Raw genomic sequence first — 18,032 nt, 5'->3', positions numbered from 1 at the left:
TTGGCGCACTTGGTCGTTCGTCGTGGTACGATGGTGTTTATATTTTCGGAAAGCCTTGAAGATAGGCCATGTATTTAGCAGACAATAGTTACAACCGCTTTAAATGTCAAATCCAATCTGAGGGTTTATGCCAACATAAGAAATAAACCAAGCGCTGAAAGCTCCTTGTGTTGTCATACATCATATTCCATACATTTCATTCTCCAAAGACCTGATCAGTGATGTGACTTCCTATCGAGAGCTCACCACGCAAGCTCCTGTCGTGATCCACAACTTGCTTTCTCAAGTTCAGAGCAGAACGCTTCGTCTTCGCTCAGTTTCCCCATAGTCATGTCCCTATTCAATTGCGGAGTCGCAGGCCATATCTCTCTCCCGCCCTGGTTAATTTCCTTCTGCCGATGTGCCATGACTTCCTCTCGGACAGTGTTCTGAAAGTGAATGGGTCCCTGCGTAATATACCAGTCAGTAATGCCAACATTGGGGGAAGCGGGTCAGGCACTTTTACCTTCTCTTTGTCTGGATGAAGCTCGCCGCTGACAAATACACCGGCATTGAGATTCTCTTGTGCGCCTATACAGAGTTGTCGATCCTCTTCCAGCACCTGCTTATAGAATGCGTTGATCGCGGAGAACTCAGCATCCGTCGCAGTGTGTGCCCGATAAACTTCGTTTTCGATTCTTGTCTTGGTCGCGCTAACCGGGATCATTCGTTGAATGTAAAAGAAGTTCTGGCTGCAGAGAGTCTTAGTTGATACGTTCAATAAAAACCTTAGCTCTGGTTTACTTACGTGATTGTGACCGAAGTTGAAGGATAGAAGAAAGTGATGGATCGTCGAAACTCGTCCTCCTCATCTTGGGCCTTCTTGTTGACGATCTCGTGCTCGAGACACCCCCCACTAGGCTGAACTCGATATTTCGTCAAGTCTGATACCCCTGCAATCAAAGGATGGGACGTTGGACAATGATAGCACTCGTTGTAGTTCTCAATCACCGCTTTCCAGTTGGCTTCCAACTCCATCTCCCAAACGTGATCGTATGTATAGCCTCCAGCAAAATCAAAGTTTTGCATCCTCGGCTTCTGGTAGACGCCGCCAAACTCATCTTCCCACTTGACTTCTGGATCACCTGCTTGGAGATTCACCCAAATGAAGCCAGCTTGATCCACACGAACATGGATTGGCAATAGTCCGTTCTGGTTTTTATCGAAGCCCTTGACCGTGTCAAACCTCGGTGCTTTTGCAAGATTTCCCTTGTAACCGTATGACCAGCCGTGGTACTTGCAACTGAGAATGCTTGCTTTGCCCGATCGTTTCTCAACCACGGGGTATGCACGATGACGGCAAACGTTGTGAAAGCCGTTAACGTTTCCATCGCGATCTTGGACCAGAAAAAAAGGGAAATCAGCGTAAACGAAGGAGATGAAGTCGCCAGCTTGCTTGAACCTCAATGAATGTGTGACCAGTATCCATTTCCTGGATATGATGGCTCGTCGCTCAAGTTGGTGTAGTTCCGGAGACCGATACCACGACGCTGGAAGGCTTCGTGATGGCTCAGGATTAGAGTCGTTACTCGCCGAAGAGAAACCAAGGAAACGCAACATGGCGTTGAATTCAGTATATGCGGAAATGTGGGTATGCGTATAGGAAACTTTCAAACCGCAGCCATGAAGCCCTCGATTGGAATCAGCAGTTGAAAACTATGGGTACTGCGCTTCTATCCTGTTTATCCTCGACTCTTTCTTTGACTCTGATGCACCATTGCTACTTTAAGTCCGCATTTCGGAGCTACGGTTGCACAGCCCATGGTTGGATTTCGGTGCACTCACTTATCGTAGGTGGGGAAAACGTTTCCAAAAGATGCTTGATAATGCAGTTGAGAATGGGGGTGGGGTTGCATGGTGGCCGAGGGGTCCGGAGGCACGCCTCCGTGGTCTGATAAGCAGCTTACCTGGCAGCCACGGCTTTTCGGATCACAGTTCGCATCTAGAACGCGTGAACAGATTACAGCAACGCGGGGTATTGGGGCGATATGGGCGATCAACTCCGGGATCCAGATTCAAAATCGTCGGCTCTTGGATCACGTTGGATGGGATTTTGGATGGGATAACGGATAAGTAATAAAGCAAGCATATTGGCTGTTACACACATTACCTGGTTATCTAAAGCAAGAATACGCAAACGAAATGCGTAATACCATTGAAGAAGAGGAATAACCTTAGGCACCACTGCTTGCATTTAGCGATGTGTCCCTCGTCCAATCGTCCTGGATTGTGCAAAAAGGTAAAAAAAAAAAAAAAAAACAGGTTAGCCAGTTGTATTGAAGGCTTCAAAGCCCCGATATTGTCGCCAGTTTCCATCTTACTGCATGTGAGATACATCTTGGTAGACATGATTTCGTTTGTGAGCGTAACATGGTTCTAGAGATGCTACGAACATGTTGATTGGCGATTGAGTATCACACTCAGCATACACAATTGTGACTTTCGGAAGAGCAAAGCGCTAATGAGAGTAATGAAACATTTCGTGATGAGAAATCAATACCAGAATAGGTCTCTTCAGATTCTGCTTCGCTGTTAATTCAAACCTGTTTGATTTTGCTCCTGTAAAACGTTTTGGGGAGAATCATGGATTGCGTTCACGCTCTCAACGATTCAATGATAAATTATCTATCATTTAATACTAACATACTTAAGCTTATTTCCATCTTTCGTAGGCAAAGTAAAGGCAGTAAGCATCTACAATGTTGTCAGTTACGGTTTACAAGTAGAATTCTCACTCAACTTTGGTTACTGAGCACGTGCGCAATGTCGGATGCGGGCAGGACATCTCTGAAGTGTCGGGTTAGAGGCTCTAAAGTACTACGGTTGCGTATTCTCACTCCGAAGACTGTCCTGCTTCAGCCTAAACAAACAGAAAAGGCGGCCTTAGTCTTCAACATGCATATTGTGGCGTTAGGCACATCGGCCTGCAGACTGCAGGCTTGGTTGGGCCGCCAGGTTTGACGGTTCGCCATCAGCTAATTAGCACGTTGAGCCAAGCCTGATTCGCCCACGTCACCAGTTTCCTTCGACATGTCACCCTCAAAACCTGCAACCCGAGTCAAAGGTAAGCACAGCAAGGAACCATGATGACGGAAGTTATGGTGTGACTCGTCAAATGACAGTAAGGAGGGAGGCTGGTCTAGGCTCCAACCAGGCCTTGTGATCAATAGCAGCTATCGAACGCCGCTTGAGATATTTTTTCTCAAGGATAATCCAAGATGTAGTGGATGTGTATCGCCCAAACGTAGCTGTCTAATTTGGGAGACTCTGTGGCTTATGTACGTTAGGCTGTCCAAAATCTTGAGATGTGTTTGGCTGGCGGAGATTGTAATTCGTCAATCGTTAATGGAAAATGACAATGTCCAATTGAGCGAGGTGCGTCTTCTTTGCTGCCCAGTTCCAGACCACCGCTGCTTATCAGGCCCGACCCCCCTTCCCGACGCAGGCCTTTTCTTCCATATTCCACTGAGCGAGTCTTACGAGAGGCGCAAACGTTCTTAAAGGTCTCCTTGGTCGGATGAAGTCGGGTAGAAATTGATTTAAGCCACACAAGACCCCAACATTTATGACTTAGTCTTTCTCCCTGCAAATTCGATTTCCTTCGAACATTGTTGATTTCTTTTCCAAAGTGACCTCGCACTGATACTTGAAAACTCTTTGCCTTGAATACTATCAGTAATCAAAATAATTCAGATACTACCAGCGAAAATCCTTCACCATTATGACGCAGCGTCGCAGCCATCACAGAAAGCAAGGGGCTAAAAGGCCACAAAAAGAGGGTCCGCACCCAGAATCTTCCAAATCCTATACTTGGAAAGAAACCATGATGTTGCAGCCACAAGCGTTTGTGGTACCGACCGCTGGCCCGTGGTCAGAATGGGCACTCGATCCCGAACGGGGTTTCTACTACCGCACCCGCATAAACGCAATAGGTCAGTAGTCTATGGTAGCTGAAATCGGAATCCGTGAGAGTCTAATATTGTCTCAGGAAGATATGAATGGGACTTCAGCACAAAATCATCAGCAACTCGAACTTTCAGATACAGGCAACCCGAACAACAGACCAGTGACTATCGCCCTCCACCTACAACAGTGCCAGCCTCAACTTTCGGTCAGACTTTGATTTTTCCTACAAAGCCGATTCTAAGAGAAGACCAACCTAGTTCCGACTCTGAGTTTACCCATGATTTCGACGACGAGGTCACATCTCGTGTCGCAGGATCGAGCTTTGTAATCCCCGCTATCATCGACGTTGATACAAAGAACAACGTCAAGGTCTTGGTGCCAGACCCCAAAACTGGGGAGGCCACCACAATTTGGGACAACAAGCATAAACACTCATACAAGTCGAAGGTCAGCCCAGATGTCAAGGTTCGGGACTGGTTGTACAGAGAACAGACAGGTATACTCAAAACTCCTAAGGGCGAAGAAGGATGATGATTAGTTCTCAAGCGGATTGGAAAATGTCCATCTTCCTAAGGATTCTAAAAGCCCATCATTGTAGCGTTCGTCTTCTTAAGACAAATAAAGATTCCGATTCGTTCTCGCCAAGGGAGTTGCAATTGCCATAGAACGACTACAACTAGCCGTGGACCGTAGTTTTTTGCCCGTAATTTACGGCTTTTGTCATTATGTTGTCGAACCGCAACTGGTGTGATGTATCGAGGCAACTAAACTCCGGAATGCAGACGGAGATTGACGTCTGCCTTCCATGGCTGCACAGGGAGATGGGTCGTGCTGAGGCCATGCTGTTTCCAGTTACGAATTCAGAAAAAGAACAATTTGGCCTGCGAACATATAGAGTGTGTTGTGTGATGCGTTCGGCTGAGATTGCAAAGAAGCATCTTTCCCATGGTGACCGGGGCCAATACCCTTCCGGATTCTGCTTTGAGACATCTCGAGATAGCATATAATGTGGCACGAGTTATGGTTCTCCCTTTATTATTTCGCTCCTCTATCTGCAAATGCTTCTGCAAGAAGATCGAATACCATGCTACGAGATATTAATGCCAGTTGAGACATATCATCTGGACCCCATGAGAGGAACCGAACAGATTCGGATGGTGGAGGAACCACTACTTGATCCCATTCACCGTCTCCTAACGCTGAGATTTCTCGGTGGAAAACATTCTCGGTGGTCAACGCGCTGGTAGCGCGGTTTGGGCAGATGCAACGTTTTTGGCCACTCTTGGCTTGGAAAGCCACTGACGCACAAGCAAAGAAAACTATTGCTAAGGCTCCGGTGTACGCATCAGGGTTCTTATGTTGAAAGTGGCTTATATTGTCAAAGTGAAATCCAACGCGAGACCGCTTATAAAGTCGGAGTTCCTGCCAAAGCCGGGCGAGGTCGCGTGGAAAGTCAGGAGTCGTGTGGAAAGTCAAGGTAGTCTATATAGGCAGTGTGGGCTTTCACCACGAGGGTATCGTTACATTAAACCCTTGCATTTAGATACCTCCATGTGTCTTCTGTAAAACAAAAGAGAGACCACAACACCAAGGCAGGATTGGAGTGAGCCAGGTTCAACGCTTGTTGCGGCCGAAGTATCCAAGAAATTTTCGTTAATATTGAGAAGCCATTAAAACTTATGTGCCTTGGGTTAGATACCTTGCTTTGTACACGGTTCTTCTTTCCATCAAGCCTGAGCTGGTATCCTGCTTTCCCAGTTCTCATTGATGATATCATACTCTCGCGGATTTGTGACTTGTGGTTCTAGAGTATCCCATCCACGACGGCAACAAGACGTCAAACCCTCATATCCACTCAAATCTCCACATTTTCTCCCAAAACGACAATCTTCAGGCATATGATTGGGTAAATATTTCTCAGCACTATCGAATGCAACATGCAACTGGCTTTACCCCGCTTACAAGGGCTTTTGATTCCTTGCCGCGGTCGATGGGATATGTTGATATTCTGATTTGGGGCAAAAGAAACGTGCAAGTTCTCCGAATTCTCGGACATTGATTCCAAGCGAGCTCTTGGGGCGAACGCAAGGCAGGACAAACGACATACCATAGTACGCCGATACTAACGTGTAATAATTCCGTACTTCCGTAACTCCACGGCTTCGGATCGCCTGGCGTTAGCCGATTGTAATCCAAATACCCACTGTGACTCTTCCCCGTCTCCTATAGAAAAGGAATTCAAGCGGTCGGACGTAAAAGGAATACGCACACGAGGTTAGTAGATCACTTCCAAGAGTATACTAGAACAACACCACTTGGCCGTTAGAGGTCTTAGTCAGTGTTAGGGAACAGATAGTGACATTAGTGCAAGCTTCACAGAATAACGGATAGCAGCCCCCCAAAAGGCTGAGGTCTCGCAGACTGACCGACAGATTGACACGGGAAGCTATGTACTAGGACGTAAGACTTTCTCGAAAGGAGTGAGCGGATGACTTACCCTTGTCCCGGCACTGCCGGAATAGATTCTGGAGGAGGCCGCTAGTCAAGGCCGGGGCCAGAACGCGGGGTGGGCCTTACCAAATGCCGAAGGGTGCAGATTCGAACTCGACTATTTCCATCCATGTACCGGTAGTCCGCGCTCGGTATCTCTATTATTCCATCTGCCCAGACAATGACGCCTCCCTGACGATACAAATGCGAGAAACACACATCCGTCACTATTAATTATTACGGAGAAATGCTGTTCAACACAGAGCTGGAACCAATCGTGACCGACCGAGGCCAGCCGTTACCGCCATCCCCTAGCCATAACCCTGGAAAATCGCATAGTCCCACCTTGGGAGGAATCATAGCAAGAAGTCAGTCGGTCATGAAGCTTGGACCTACGATTAGAGATCCACGTAGTAGTGGTTCCTCTCAGCGTCCCATGACGACATCGTCAGCATTCCTTCTGCAACGCAAAATAGCCGTGGTCAGATTCTGCTCAACTGCGGTTGGGCCAGTGTGGCACCCTTGATGCAGCGCACATATCCATTAGCGAATCCCAGCTGGCGAGATCAATGCGTAAATCGTTAGTCGGCATCGCTCATCCCCCCAGTATCAGTAGCCCACAACAGTTTCCACCTCTTGGGATCAATGCCAAGTCAGATTTATCCAAGTTTTGGTTCCTGATTTTCTTCTCAGCCGATGAAAGAATTTGCTGCGTGAGCTTACCGATATGTAGTTCGGACCGATTCCTCAAATGCTATATAAGCCAGCTTTGGTAAGTGCAGTCAACCAGTCTCTGCGTGGATCTGTAGATTTTGATCTTTCTTGATGGAAGTGTAAGAAACAAACCCAAGAGGCTCTCATCTATCTACGTATACATTCATTATGCACCTCTTCCCCTTAGCAGCCGCCCTTACGGCGACCGCTAGCCTGGCAGGCGCCTCATCAGTCCTCCTCCGTGGTGGCACCATCATTGGATTCGACGAGGAGAACAACTCCCTTAACGTCATCCGCAACGGCTCGCTGCTCATTACGGACGACCGCATTACATCCGTCTACACTGAAGACCAGGCGCTGCCCCGAACATCTAACGACACACAAATCGTCGACGCGACGAACAAAATCATCACGCCCGGCTTTGTGGACACACATCGTCACGGCTGGCAAACAGCGTTTAAGACCATCGGGTCAAACACATCACTGGCTGAGTACTTCACTCGCTATGGCGAATACGCCGCCACTGGTTTGCTGAGCGCCGATGATGTCTACATCGGTCAGCTTGCGGGTCTTTATGAGGCTCTGAATGCTGGTGTCACCACGACGCTGGACCATGCTCATCACACTTGGTCCAATGAGACAGCCGAGGCTGGGTTGAAGGCCAGCATTGACAGTGGCGCGAGAGTGTTCTGGTCATATGCCTTCCACAATGTAACCAACTACACCGTCTCTGATCAGCTCGAGAACTTTAGGGACATTGCAACCAAGGCCGAGTTTGATGGTACTGCCACCAGTCTCGGCGTTGCCTGCGACTTTTTTGGGCCTGACCCCGTTCTTGCTGATGTCAACGCCGTGGTCGGTCTGGCCAAGGAGTTCAACGTCTCCGTCATCACCACTCACAGTCTCCAAGGACCTTGGGGTAGTAAGTTTTGTCTAATACTTCCCACCCCTCATGCATCTATACTCACAAGTCTCAAGTCACCAACAGCCCTGAGGATCTTCACGCCGTCGGTGCCCTCAACATTAGCATTCCTGTTGTCTTCTCCCATGCTTCTTTCCTAACCTACCAGGGTGCTTCGCTGCTACGCTCCACCAACCAGTACATCTCTATCACTCCCGAGTCAGAGATGCACTACGGCCACGCCCACCCGCATAGTCACCTCATTCAAGACCAGGGCTCTCTCGGAGTCGATACTCACTTCACCTTCTCAACCGACATCCTCACCCAAGCCCGCCTCTGGCTGCAGAGCACTCGACGATTACTTTACCAGCAGGTTCTCGACCATTGGCGCATACCCACCACCACACCCATGACCGTCAACCAGGCCTTCCTCCTAGCCACCCGTAATGGTGGTCTTGCCCTGCGCCGCCCTGACTTGGGCGTCATCACTGAGGGCGCTAAGGCTGATGTCATTGTCTGGGATGGCGAGAGCCCTGCTCTGCTTGGCTGGGTCGATCCTGTGGCTGCTGTAATCCTCCACGCCAACGTCGGTGATGTTGAGCATGTTCTGGTTGACGGCAAGTTCGTCAAGAAGGATCGCAAGCTTGTGGTACCTAACTACGCGGATGTCAAGACGAGGTTCCTGGGGAGCGCACGGAAGATCCAGCAAACCTGGAAGGATATCCCGTTCGCTTCCCTTGAGGGAGAGTTCAGCGCTTCCGGCTCGCCCTACGAGGCACCTTTTTCTGTTGATGTCCAGGCTGGTGATGAAACCGGATACGGAACAATTCATGTCTAGGTGGCAAAGTGTGAGGTTGTCATTCGTCTGGGATAATCTAACCAAGTAATGCATTTTTATCAATAATTCAATTAAAAGTATCTTTGCAAATTATCGTTGCACCCGACGGTCATGCAGATTAGCCCAATGTTGCAAAGTCTGATGCTGTCTTCAACAGCGTACGCTTGCGCCGAATGCAAATCAACATGGCACTTTGATTGAATAGAAAGTCTTATTGTTGTATCACAATATGACATCGACCATTGCTTACCATTATAATTGCCAAAGCCTCAAGAGCGACAATGTAGTTGAACGCTGTGCTATTTCAAATATTTGATCGCGATAGGATATTTCCGGTATTCGGTAATTGTTCAAATGTGTTTCGGTATTTAAACTCCACGCTTCGGGCGAAAGTGTGGGTCCGACCACGGCGCCACTGTTTCCGAGCTGAGTCAAATTCCTCGACCTCTTCCGAGTACCACATATCACGCCCGGAGGTCCTCTCAGTATTGCTGAACCTCTTGATCCAGATTCCATCAACTCAACTTTCAAAAATGGCGCCTACTCTTCAGTCCAGCAAGATCGCCTTCATTGGTATGTATACATACCATCCCATTCAGTATTGAAGACTGAAATGGGCTAACGCGGGGTAAATTAGGTGGCGGCAACATGGCCGCAGCGATCATCGGAGGCTTGGTCGCCAAGGGTATCGACAAGCAGAACGTCACCGTCTCGGAGCCGTGGGAGGTAAACCGCGAAAAGATGGCCGCCCTCGGCGTCAAGACGACAACCTCCAACACCGAGGCTTTTTCTGGCGCCGACATCGCCATCCTGGCTGTCAAGCCTCAGGTCGCCAAGGGCGTCTGCAACGAGCTCGGCAAGGCCGTTTCGGGACACGAGAAGGTCCCTGTGGTTGTCTCTATCGCCGCTGGCATTACCCTTGAGGCTCTACAGAAGTGGCTGGCACTCGATGATGGCCGAACGCCCCACGTTGTGCGCGTGATGCCCAACACCCCGGCCCTTGTGGGTGAGGGTGCCTCGGGCCTGTTTGCGGGCAGCGATGTTACGGAAGATGAGAAGAAGTTGACCGAATCGCTCATGGCGAGTGTCAGCAAAGCTACTGAATGGGTTGACAAGGAGGAGCTGATTGATGTCGTCACTGGACTGTCAGGTAAGTTGGATCTACGATGTGCATTGCAACGAGGGGCATCCTAACTAGTCCCCAGGATCCGGTCCCGCATACTTCTTCGCCATGGTCGAGCACCTTATATCCAGTGCTGTTGGCCTCGGTCTTTCGCCGGAGCAGGCGAAGCGCTTGGCTGCCCAAACCTGCCTTGGTGCCGGCAAGATGCTTGTTGAGTCGCCTGAAGAGCCTGGTCAGCTGCGCAAAAATGTCACCAGCCCCAACGGCACGACGCACGCTGCTCTCCAGAGCTTTGAAGCCTCTGGGTTTCAGGAAATTGTCGACAAGGCTGTCAAGGCTGCTACGTCTCGCGGCGAGGAGCTTGGGAAGACTTTGGGTAACCAGTAACGCTGAGAAACCAATCGCCTAGAGAAGACCTGCCCAGGTACTGGGCTTGAAAGTAGTAAAAGTAGTAGAAGCGAGAAATAAATGATGACATTTCATGACTTTCGCTTTGTACAAAGTTTTTTCCCAATCAATCACCTGCCAACGGTCTACGAATCTTGAGATAATCTTTTCGACAAGGGCGGATGGACACCAATAAATCAGCTTAACGAATGCGACCTGTTGGGTCTCTTTACGGATTGATGCCATGTTTTATTAAGGATTCCTTGGTAACCAAACTTGAGGGGGTATGAGGAGTAATCATGCTGTCAGTCGGGGACACACCTCAAGCGCCCGGACAAATTGGGTTGTAGGCGCTAACTGATTTAGCTATTAACAACCGAAGCTCCGTGAGTTGCGTGTTTTGGGCGGCTACAGTTAGGCGGCTATAGTTTGGCGGCTAACTACAGCTGTGTGGTCACAGTTGTGCGGCCACAATTGGGCGGTTATGGCTTGGCGGCAGCCCAGTAACAAATAACCCAGTAGGTTACATTGGCGCCTAGTTGAAGAAGTGCGGAGGGCGTCATAAACCCGGCCTCTCTTCGGTCATCAATGACTGATTTGGCCAGGATATCTTGGAAACCGTATTAATGATAGACGTGCTCCCCCCAAACGCCATAGATTGACCCATTCCCTTCATTTTGTCTACCGAATCCCTTATCCTATTTTCCGATTCCCTTCATTGTTCTCACCGATGGCTTTTGAGGGCGTGACAAAACCTGGGCCAGGCCGCCACTTCGTTCGATACGGCACCTTGAGCAGCCATAAATTGGTTGTTTCCAGCAATCGCACTTCAAATGACCCAAGAAGGCTTGTCGACTCCAGCACTGTGAACGTCGAAAAGAACACCGACCAAATCCTCCTCTGCAGGGTGCTGGAACGTTGTGGTATTGAACCCCGAAGGGCGGCGCTGGCTGCTAGAACTGGGCTGTGGCTCTGGGAACCCGCCGATGTCGAGCCAATTCTTCGCCGACTTACATTACGAGGGCGGGACCAAAATCCATATGGGCCTGCGTCTAAACAGCGAATGTTTTCTCCTTTCAAGCGAACATGGAGCGGATATAGCCCTGGAAAATTGCTGAGGCCCCTCGTCGATGCAAACCAGTATGTCATGGCACCACTGAATCTCGTTCGCCAGTCAATTCAACAGCAAGCTGCACTTTGCGTCAACCGAGAGGGGAAATTTCAACTGATGACGTCGGGTTACTCGGTTATGTCTCATGTCTGGGAAGAGACTATGGAGTGGAATAGTCCTGATAACTCCGGGAAGGTCGATCTCAGCCTGAGGAAGAAAGGGATTCATAGAGCCCACTTCTTGAGGCTCTTTGATCGCTGTGGTGCCACATGGCTTTGGGTAGACGTCCTCGCGATGCCCCAAATCCTGAAGGACATGGACCGGGCGCGAAAGACTGAGATCGAGTCTCTCCGCGTCGGCGTCATCAACAACATACACTCAATATATCAAAAGGCAGACAAGATGGTTGTGCTGGACAGTCTAGCATTGCAAATTGACACCGGCAGTCTCATTGATGTCGCTGTTATTCTTTCATTGGGTCGCTGGATCGCAAGGATGTGGACTGTGGTTGAGGCGAGGCTGGGGAATAGAGTCTTGATTAAGACTGCAAACGGAGAGGTCGATTTGGATGAGATTGTATCACTACTGGAAGAGGAGGCTATTGAGGCCAGTCATCGTTATGGCGTTCTGCTGAGAATTCTGTCGACTACGCGTGGAAAAGCTTCCCATTTGGCCAGGTCTGGGCTACATGATTTGGTCGAAGCCTTCAGACACTCTCACACTGGGGACAACGTCGACAGAGTACGGGCAGCTTTTCCATTGCTGGGTCTCAGATGGGAAGCCGGATGGGGCCAAGAAGAGGGTATGCAGCATCTGATCACAAAGATGTCCACAGATTCTGCCTTTCTTGTTAGCCTCTATGGCGAACGGAGAATCTCTGGGTGTTACCATGCAATACCCTCTGTCTTGAATCAGCTCCGAGGACGAATTCAGTCGAACATCCAACCAACCATCACGAAAACCGGCATTTCATGCCAATGGAGGAGTGCCGCGGTGGCATCCATCACGCTTCGCAGTGGTACCGGAATCCAGGAAGATCCACTAGTGGCTACAGTTACCATCGACAGGCTGGTTGTCGAAGTCCAGATTCTCACCGATCATAATGTGCCTCAGCTCGAGACAATCGCGAGGCATGGTCTTCTAAAACTTCTCTTCCCTGAGGACAGAAATTTGTTCAACTTCCTGCTAGTCAGCGAAAGCGGAGCTGCAATCTCAAGAGGATCAGGACAAAGGGATTTCACAGGTACAGTTCTTGGCTCTGGGCTTTGTGTGCTCGGTGAAACGGACTCGGTCCGCCTGCATACTCAGACCACACTCTGGGTATTATCATGAGTATTGATATTCTTATACGTCATACAGATCTAGTAGGGGTCATGTGTAATTGTGTTTGATGACGGCGACTACAGTATATGTAGCATCTTCTGGTTTCTTTATAGATTGCAATGTTTATTTTATCGAAGGTTCAGTTTTGCACGCCACCATGGAATCCTTCTCCCGTTTCCTCAGTCGTGAGCTCGCCATGCATTCAGAACCTACAAGCCCGCCGCTACGGCTAGTTCAAAAAGTTCATCGTGGCGGGATATGACAACGCACAAGTCGGTCATGGTCAGTCCGTGTCGATTTTGACTGTTGCGCCCAAACTCCCGCTAAGGATGCCAACTAGCAACTCAAGGCCGCCTTCGCATGCACCTGATATGTGATCGCCTCAAACATCAACCAATTTTATGGGACACTTTCATCAGATAGTCTACTTCAACTGATATCTCCCGGATACTTTATGGGGTGGTAAGCTTATTTCCCTCAAAAGTGTTGTATTCTTTACTTCAACGCGAGGATTGTGGACTCCTCCCACCATATGCCATAAGTCCACAGTGATAGCCCAGTATTTCCGTCTGCTAGATTTCTCAGCTACCTGAATACCGACAATCCATTCATGCGGCTTGAGCACGAGTTGGGTCACGGTATCTATCGAAATCGCCAAACAAACCTGTTCCCAATGACAAGCTCCGACGAGTCGTCTAGACCAGTGACCACCGTAGAACACTCCAGTAAGTTGCAGATTGAACTGATCAGGCTCGGTTTGGTCCCTTGGCCAAGGAGCACGGAGAAAACTGGTCTGGATGTTGTGGAACCTCAGGTAGACAGTGGCAACGGATGAGCAGTGAAAAGCCGTAAATCACCGATCCGCGTTGATGTCGTCTTTGAACCGACACTAAGCAAGGCCCTCTAGGAACATCAAGAAATTTATCGGTAATACCACTGCTGTCAGTACAGAATGTTCTGTGAAAAAGATGCCGCTAGCTTCTTGTTCGTATTCAGGACATGTTGCGGGCACATGGCGACAACAGGAGCAGGACACCGCCGAGAGCCTCCACGCATACGACTGCATGATACCAGCATGGTTTCCATGCTATGCAAAATAGCCAATGTTACTTGATCGAAAAAACATGCAGCGGTGGCCTGGGATCAGATATACTAGACCTAGTCTTTTAACTCCTAACCGGAAGTTAGCCGCCGATGCTATGAAGTAGTCTAAAAATACATGTTTGCCGACACCCCAAAAGCCTTGCCCTAAGCCGATGCTACAGTTGCCTCCGCCAAAACTCAACCACACAGTCCAGTCCTGGTCTGTTGTTGGGGTCCCTCTCAACGCACTGCATCACCATGTCCTTCCACGCCGGCGGAACGTCCCTCGCCATCGACGTCCATATGGTTGGGTCGGCAGACTGTTCAACCTGCTCCAGCAGCATCCACATTGTTCTGCCCAGGCTAAAGACCTCCGCAAGTTCGGCGGCACGGGGGCACGTTGTCTTCCACTCCGGGAGGACGTTCCAGTCCGGGAAGCCCCACTTCTGATTCTTGCGCAACGCGCCGGTGTGTGGCGTGTAGATGATTAGGGGTTTGCCATTCCGGGCGGCGATGGTAGTTGCCTCCTCGGCTTCCTGGTCGATGGTGACCTCTGGCGGGTGCGTGAACATGGAAAAGCCGCTCTGTTCCCAGTCAATGAGCCGCAGGTTGTTCTCGTCGTCGACGAGGATGTTTCCGGGCTTTAGGTCCATGTGGAAGGTGTCGGCGACCTGATGCGTGTGTTGTATCGCTAGGGCCATCTGGTAGCACCACTTGGCCTTGAGCTCGAGCGGGAGACGCCGGCCGATTCTGTTGGCGTGCATGACTTGTTCGTCGAGGGATTCCTTTTCCATGGCAGGTTGCAGGAAGCCACATATCCGGTCCTTATTGTCTGCGTCTCGCACGACGACGAGACTCCTAGGGCAGGGCATGATGTTCGGGTGGGCTGGAAGGGTGTACAGCGTTCGGATCTCGTGGAGGAGGGTCTTTTCCTGGTGTTCTCTAAAGTCTTTGCTGTCTTTCTTGTAACTTTCAAAGTCCATGCCCTTGAAGAAAAATCTCGCTGTCGGGTTCGTACCAAAGGACCTTCTGGTGACAATTCTAGCGCCGGTCTTTCCTGGTAATGGTCCGACAATGGTAAGGTCCGCCACGTCCACGGCCTCGAAGCTTGCCGGCTGCCCATTTTTGCCGATAATGGAGACGAACTTGTCGTAAGGGGTGAGTTGATGGATGTAACAGTCGCGAATGGAGCGCGCCATGGTTGCTGGAACTATGCTGTCTCTTGTCATTTTCGCTGCGTGGCAACCTTACGTCGGTTTTCTAATGGTGACGTGTTCTTCGCAACAATGTCGAGGCCTGTAAAACGATGCAGATTATCTATTCTCGTTTATAGGTACTATAGGTGAATACGCAGTCCTATATTTCTGGGTAAGTTCGTGAGGCAGACAGTCGCAAGTGAGTACCCGATGGTGAATACCTCCAATCCATGATCAATGCTGTGATTGGATGTCAACTGAAGCCTGCAGCGTCCGAGAGTCCCATCCCATCTGATAGCACCATGCCAGGCTTTCTTTTCTTCTTCCTCCGGACGTAGTGAATTCCCTGTCAAGTATGGTGCAGGGAGCGGATGGATGCGGTGAATGACGGGAGGTCTGCAGCGGGCGCGCTCGGGGCATCGTGTGGGTTTGAACAGACAGAGCCGGAATGGTATAAAGGCTCCGGGGACAGCCCAGACTGTATCGACTGAGACTTTTGAACCAAAACACCGCCCCGAGAAACCGACTCCCCAAACCCTGCATTGAACCCTGGCCTGCTTGGCCTTGGGATAGTCGTCAACGATGTCTCACCGTGCAGGCTCGCGGCTTTACCGGTCATCTGACCGAGGCGGATGGGAGTGAGGCGTGCGTGAGATGATATCACGAACGCCATCATCCGCAAAAGAGTCGACCGAATTCATGCGCGGGCAGGACGCATGCCACCGGGCGGGTGGTGATTGGTGGTATCCCGTCAAGTCGACAGGGCGCAGGGTTTCCGTCGTCACTCACATTCGATATCTGACAGGTAAAGTGGTGTGTGTCTGACGGGAAGGGTACGGCCCATTAGCGGGAACCAGACATCTCGGAGTCGCGCGTGCGCTTGTGGAAAGGGGGGCCACTCTGGGACGCAATATGCTGCGGTCGGAAAATACAAGGTAAAAGGTGATATATGCAGGTAGCAGATCGGGGAAGTTGCTGTTGAGGGTGCCCAAAGCGGCTTAGCCATATGTGCCCTTCTCTGCAGAGTCACATCCATCGATACGTGACGTAAGACACGCAATTGAAACCAGCGCAACGCTAGGTTCCTGTAGGTCTTGAGAGGGAATTCAGGTGAGCAAGGTGAGTTGCTGGTGATCTTGTTGGATGGGGGCTGAGAGCCGACCTTCATTGGAAGATTCGAGCTGACAACGGCATGGGTTCACATTTATTGAGCTGTGCTGTGAGAGTGCTTCAACCAGGATGGCGTGTTTTTCTTCTGTCCAGACGGCACGTCCGGGACATTGGCTGGACACACAAACGTTGGGGGGTGGTGGGCACTAATGCTGTCTCAGTTTGCCTCTGGGCATGTAGAGAGTGCAGTATGTATATGATCCATCGCTGAGACAGCCACAAAGGGAAGATGGATATGATATGGTTGCCATCACAATCCAAGTTGAACGTGAAAGAATGTTGATTCATACCCACAAAAAAATAGAGGAGTTGCTTGGAGCGATCGCCGATGCCCAATCGCGGTGGGGGATCCGTCAGGCGGCCTAGATGAGCCGGCCACCATCCTCGCCGATCATCCCATCGGAAAATGTGATGAGTTGACGGTCTAGGACTCGAAGGGAAGACCCCTCAGCCCAAAGTTTGGGTCGGGGAAGCAGCCCCTTGTCTTCCGTGGTGGTGGGGGAGACACTTGGCCTTGGATTGGCACTCGACGATGTCTCACAGAGATGCGCCAACAGTAGGTAAGCAGGCACGCAGGTAGCCACATGGGCTACATAGGTCCAATGAAAAAAGGAGCGAGAAGAAGGACTGGCCTGGGCTCGTTTCCTTGCTTTGGAAAGGGGCCACGGCAAGGAGTGTGTGTCGCTAGCTGACCGAGGCCATGGTCCCTGAGAAAATGTGCAAGGCTTTGCGGAAACCATTTTAGCCGCCCGCATCCTTTGCAGCCTTGGACGCAGGAATGGCAACTCTACCGAGCTTACCCTACCGTTGTAGCAAACCATTATTTCTTTCCTTTGTTTCCACTTCAGCACCTTTCAATGGCTGTTAAGCGATGGCGGGCGCCATCGTGAATCGTGCTGAAGATGATAGCGTAGGGCTAAGCTGGTGGAGGGCATCGGCAGCTGTCGGAGCTCTACGACTGGGCTCACATGCAGATCTTGTCTGGAAGTAGCCTGTTTTAACATCGACAGTCCCGAACTTGTACAGGCCTCCTAAAGAGCCATAACAATTTCACTTCCCTACCGCCACTCCGCCAAAGCGTCAACATCCACCGACACCAAAGTCTCGATGAAGCCACTCATTTTCTTGCGAGCAAGCTTATTCGCCTAGGTCTTGCGACAAGGATTAAGAGTGTTTGCATGAGATGGCGCTACAAAGCGAACAACCCCAGGTGAGAAGTGGCGCAGCAGATCTACGGTCTCGCAGCAGAGAGGCCAGTTGCAACGCACTCAATCTATGCACGGCCCCCGGTGGAGGAGCCGTCACCTCACGAGGTTCTCGGGACCGAGGACGAATCTGCGGAAGCTGGAGACGTGGGTCTTATCCCCGGTGGGATCCAGTAGTATTTCCGACTGAAAGCATACGATAAGAGACACATATCCACGTAAAGAGGCGGCATTCTCGGCAAGGTTGTTTATCATGTTACCAGCCGCGCAAGAGAGCTCGTCAACTTGGTGTGAGTTCCTCAAGAGCTTGTCTCCAGCATCCCCTGTAACTCATTGGATCAAGGTTGAAACCTATCCCAGCCTACCGTTGGTCGGCTCGCTATATCATCCTCAATCATTCGCTCTGGTCGGCGTCTAGCACATAGCTTCGTGGCCTTCGTCCTTGATAAAAGACGATACGATGACTTTGATAGCGGGGTGTCAGTTACCTTTGTCACCTCTCGGATTCTAATCAAGGTCTCGGTCTGGCTTCACTGCATGGGGGCC

General features: G+C 50.3%; 5 protein-coding genes across 5 annotated transcripts; 3 read left to right on the top strand and 2 right to left on the bottom strand.

Moving 5' to 3' along the window:
* Positions 1-783: 783 nt before the first annotated feature.
* Positions 784-1,599, bottom strand: ColSpa_01298 (carnitine monooxygenase oxygenase subunit; the record flags this gene model as incomplete). Its single annotated transcript, XM_049267510.1, has 1 exon — positions 784-1,599. One exon carries the CDS (start codon positions 1,597-1,599, stop codon positions 784-786), a length of 816 nt encoding a protein of 271 aa, XP_049123467.1.
* A 5,718-nt stretch (positions 1,600-7,317) lies between these two features.
* ColSpa_01297 (5'-deoxyadenosine deaminase) lies at positions 7,318-8,888 on the top strand (the record flags this gene model as incomplete). Its single annotated transcript, XM_049267509.1, has 2 exons — positions 7,318-8,071; positions 8,128-8,888. The coding sequence occupies 2 exons, from the start codon at positions 7,318-7,320 to the stop codon at positions 8,886-8,888; spliced, it is 1,515 nt and encodes a 504-aa protein (XP_049123466.1).
* A 533-nt stretch (positions 8,889-9,421) lies between these two features.
* On the top strand, positions 9,422-10,398 carry ColSpa_01296 (pyrroline-5-carboxylate reductase; the record flags this gene model as incomplete). Its single annotated transcript, XM_049267508.1, has 3 exons — positions 9,422-9,461; positions 9,526-10,038; positions 10,094-10,398. 3 exons carry the CDS (start codon positions 9,422-9,424, stop codon positions 10,396-10,398), a joined length of 858 nt encoding a protein of 285 aa, XP_049123465.1.
* A 1,405-nt stretch (positions 10,399-11,803) lies between these two features.
* ColSpa_01295 (uncharacterized protein) lies at positions 11,804-12,419 on the top strand (the record flags this gene model as incomplete). The annotated part of the gene is made up of 2 exons (XM_049267507.1): positions 11,804-12,311; positions 12,364-12,419. The coding sequence occupies 2 exons, from the start codon at positions 11,804-11,806 to the stop codon at positions 12,417-12,419; spliced, it is 564 nt and encodes a 187-aa protein (XP_049123464.1).
* A 1,672-nt stretch (positions 12,420-14,091) lies between these two features.
* Positions 14,092-15,114, bottom strand: ColSpa_01294 (serine/threonine-protein kinase PLK4; the record flags this gene model as incomplete). Its single annotated transcript, XM_049267506.1, has 1 exon — positions 14,092-15,114. One exon carries the CDS (start codon positions 15,112-15,114, stop codon positions 14,092-14,094), a length of 1,023 nt encoding a protein of 340 aa, XP_049123463.1.
* Between the last annotated feature and the right edge of the window lie 2,918 nt (positions 15,115-18,032).

This window comes from Colletotrichum spaethianum (genome assembly GCF_022836535.1).
Source record: "Colletotrichum spaethianum MAFF 239500 DNA, contig02, whole genome shotgun sequence".
Lineage (NCBI taxonomy): Eukaryota > Fungi > Ascomycota > Sordariomycetes > Glomerellales > Glomerellaceae > Colletotrichum > Colletotrichum spaethianum.
This window is presented reverse-complemented; position numbering and strand designations above follow the sequence as displayed.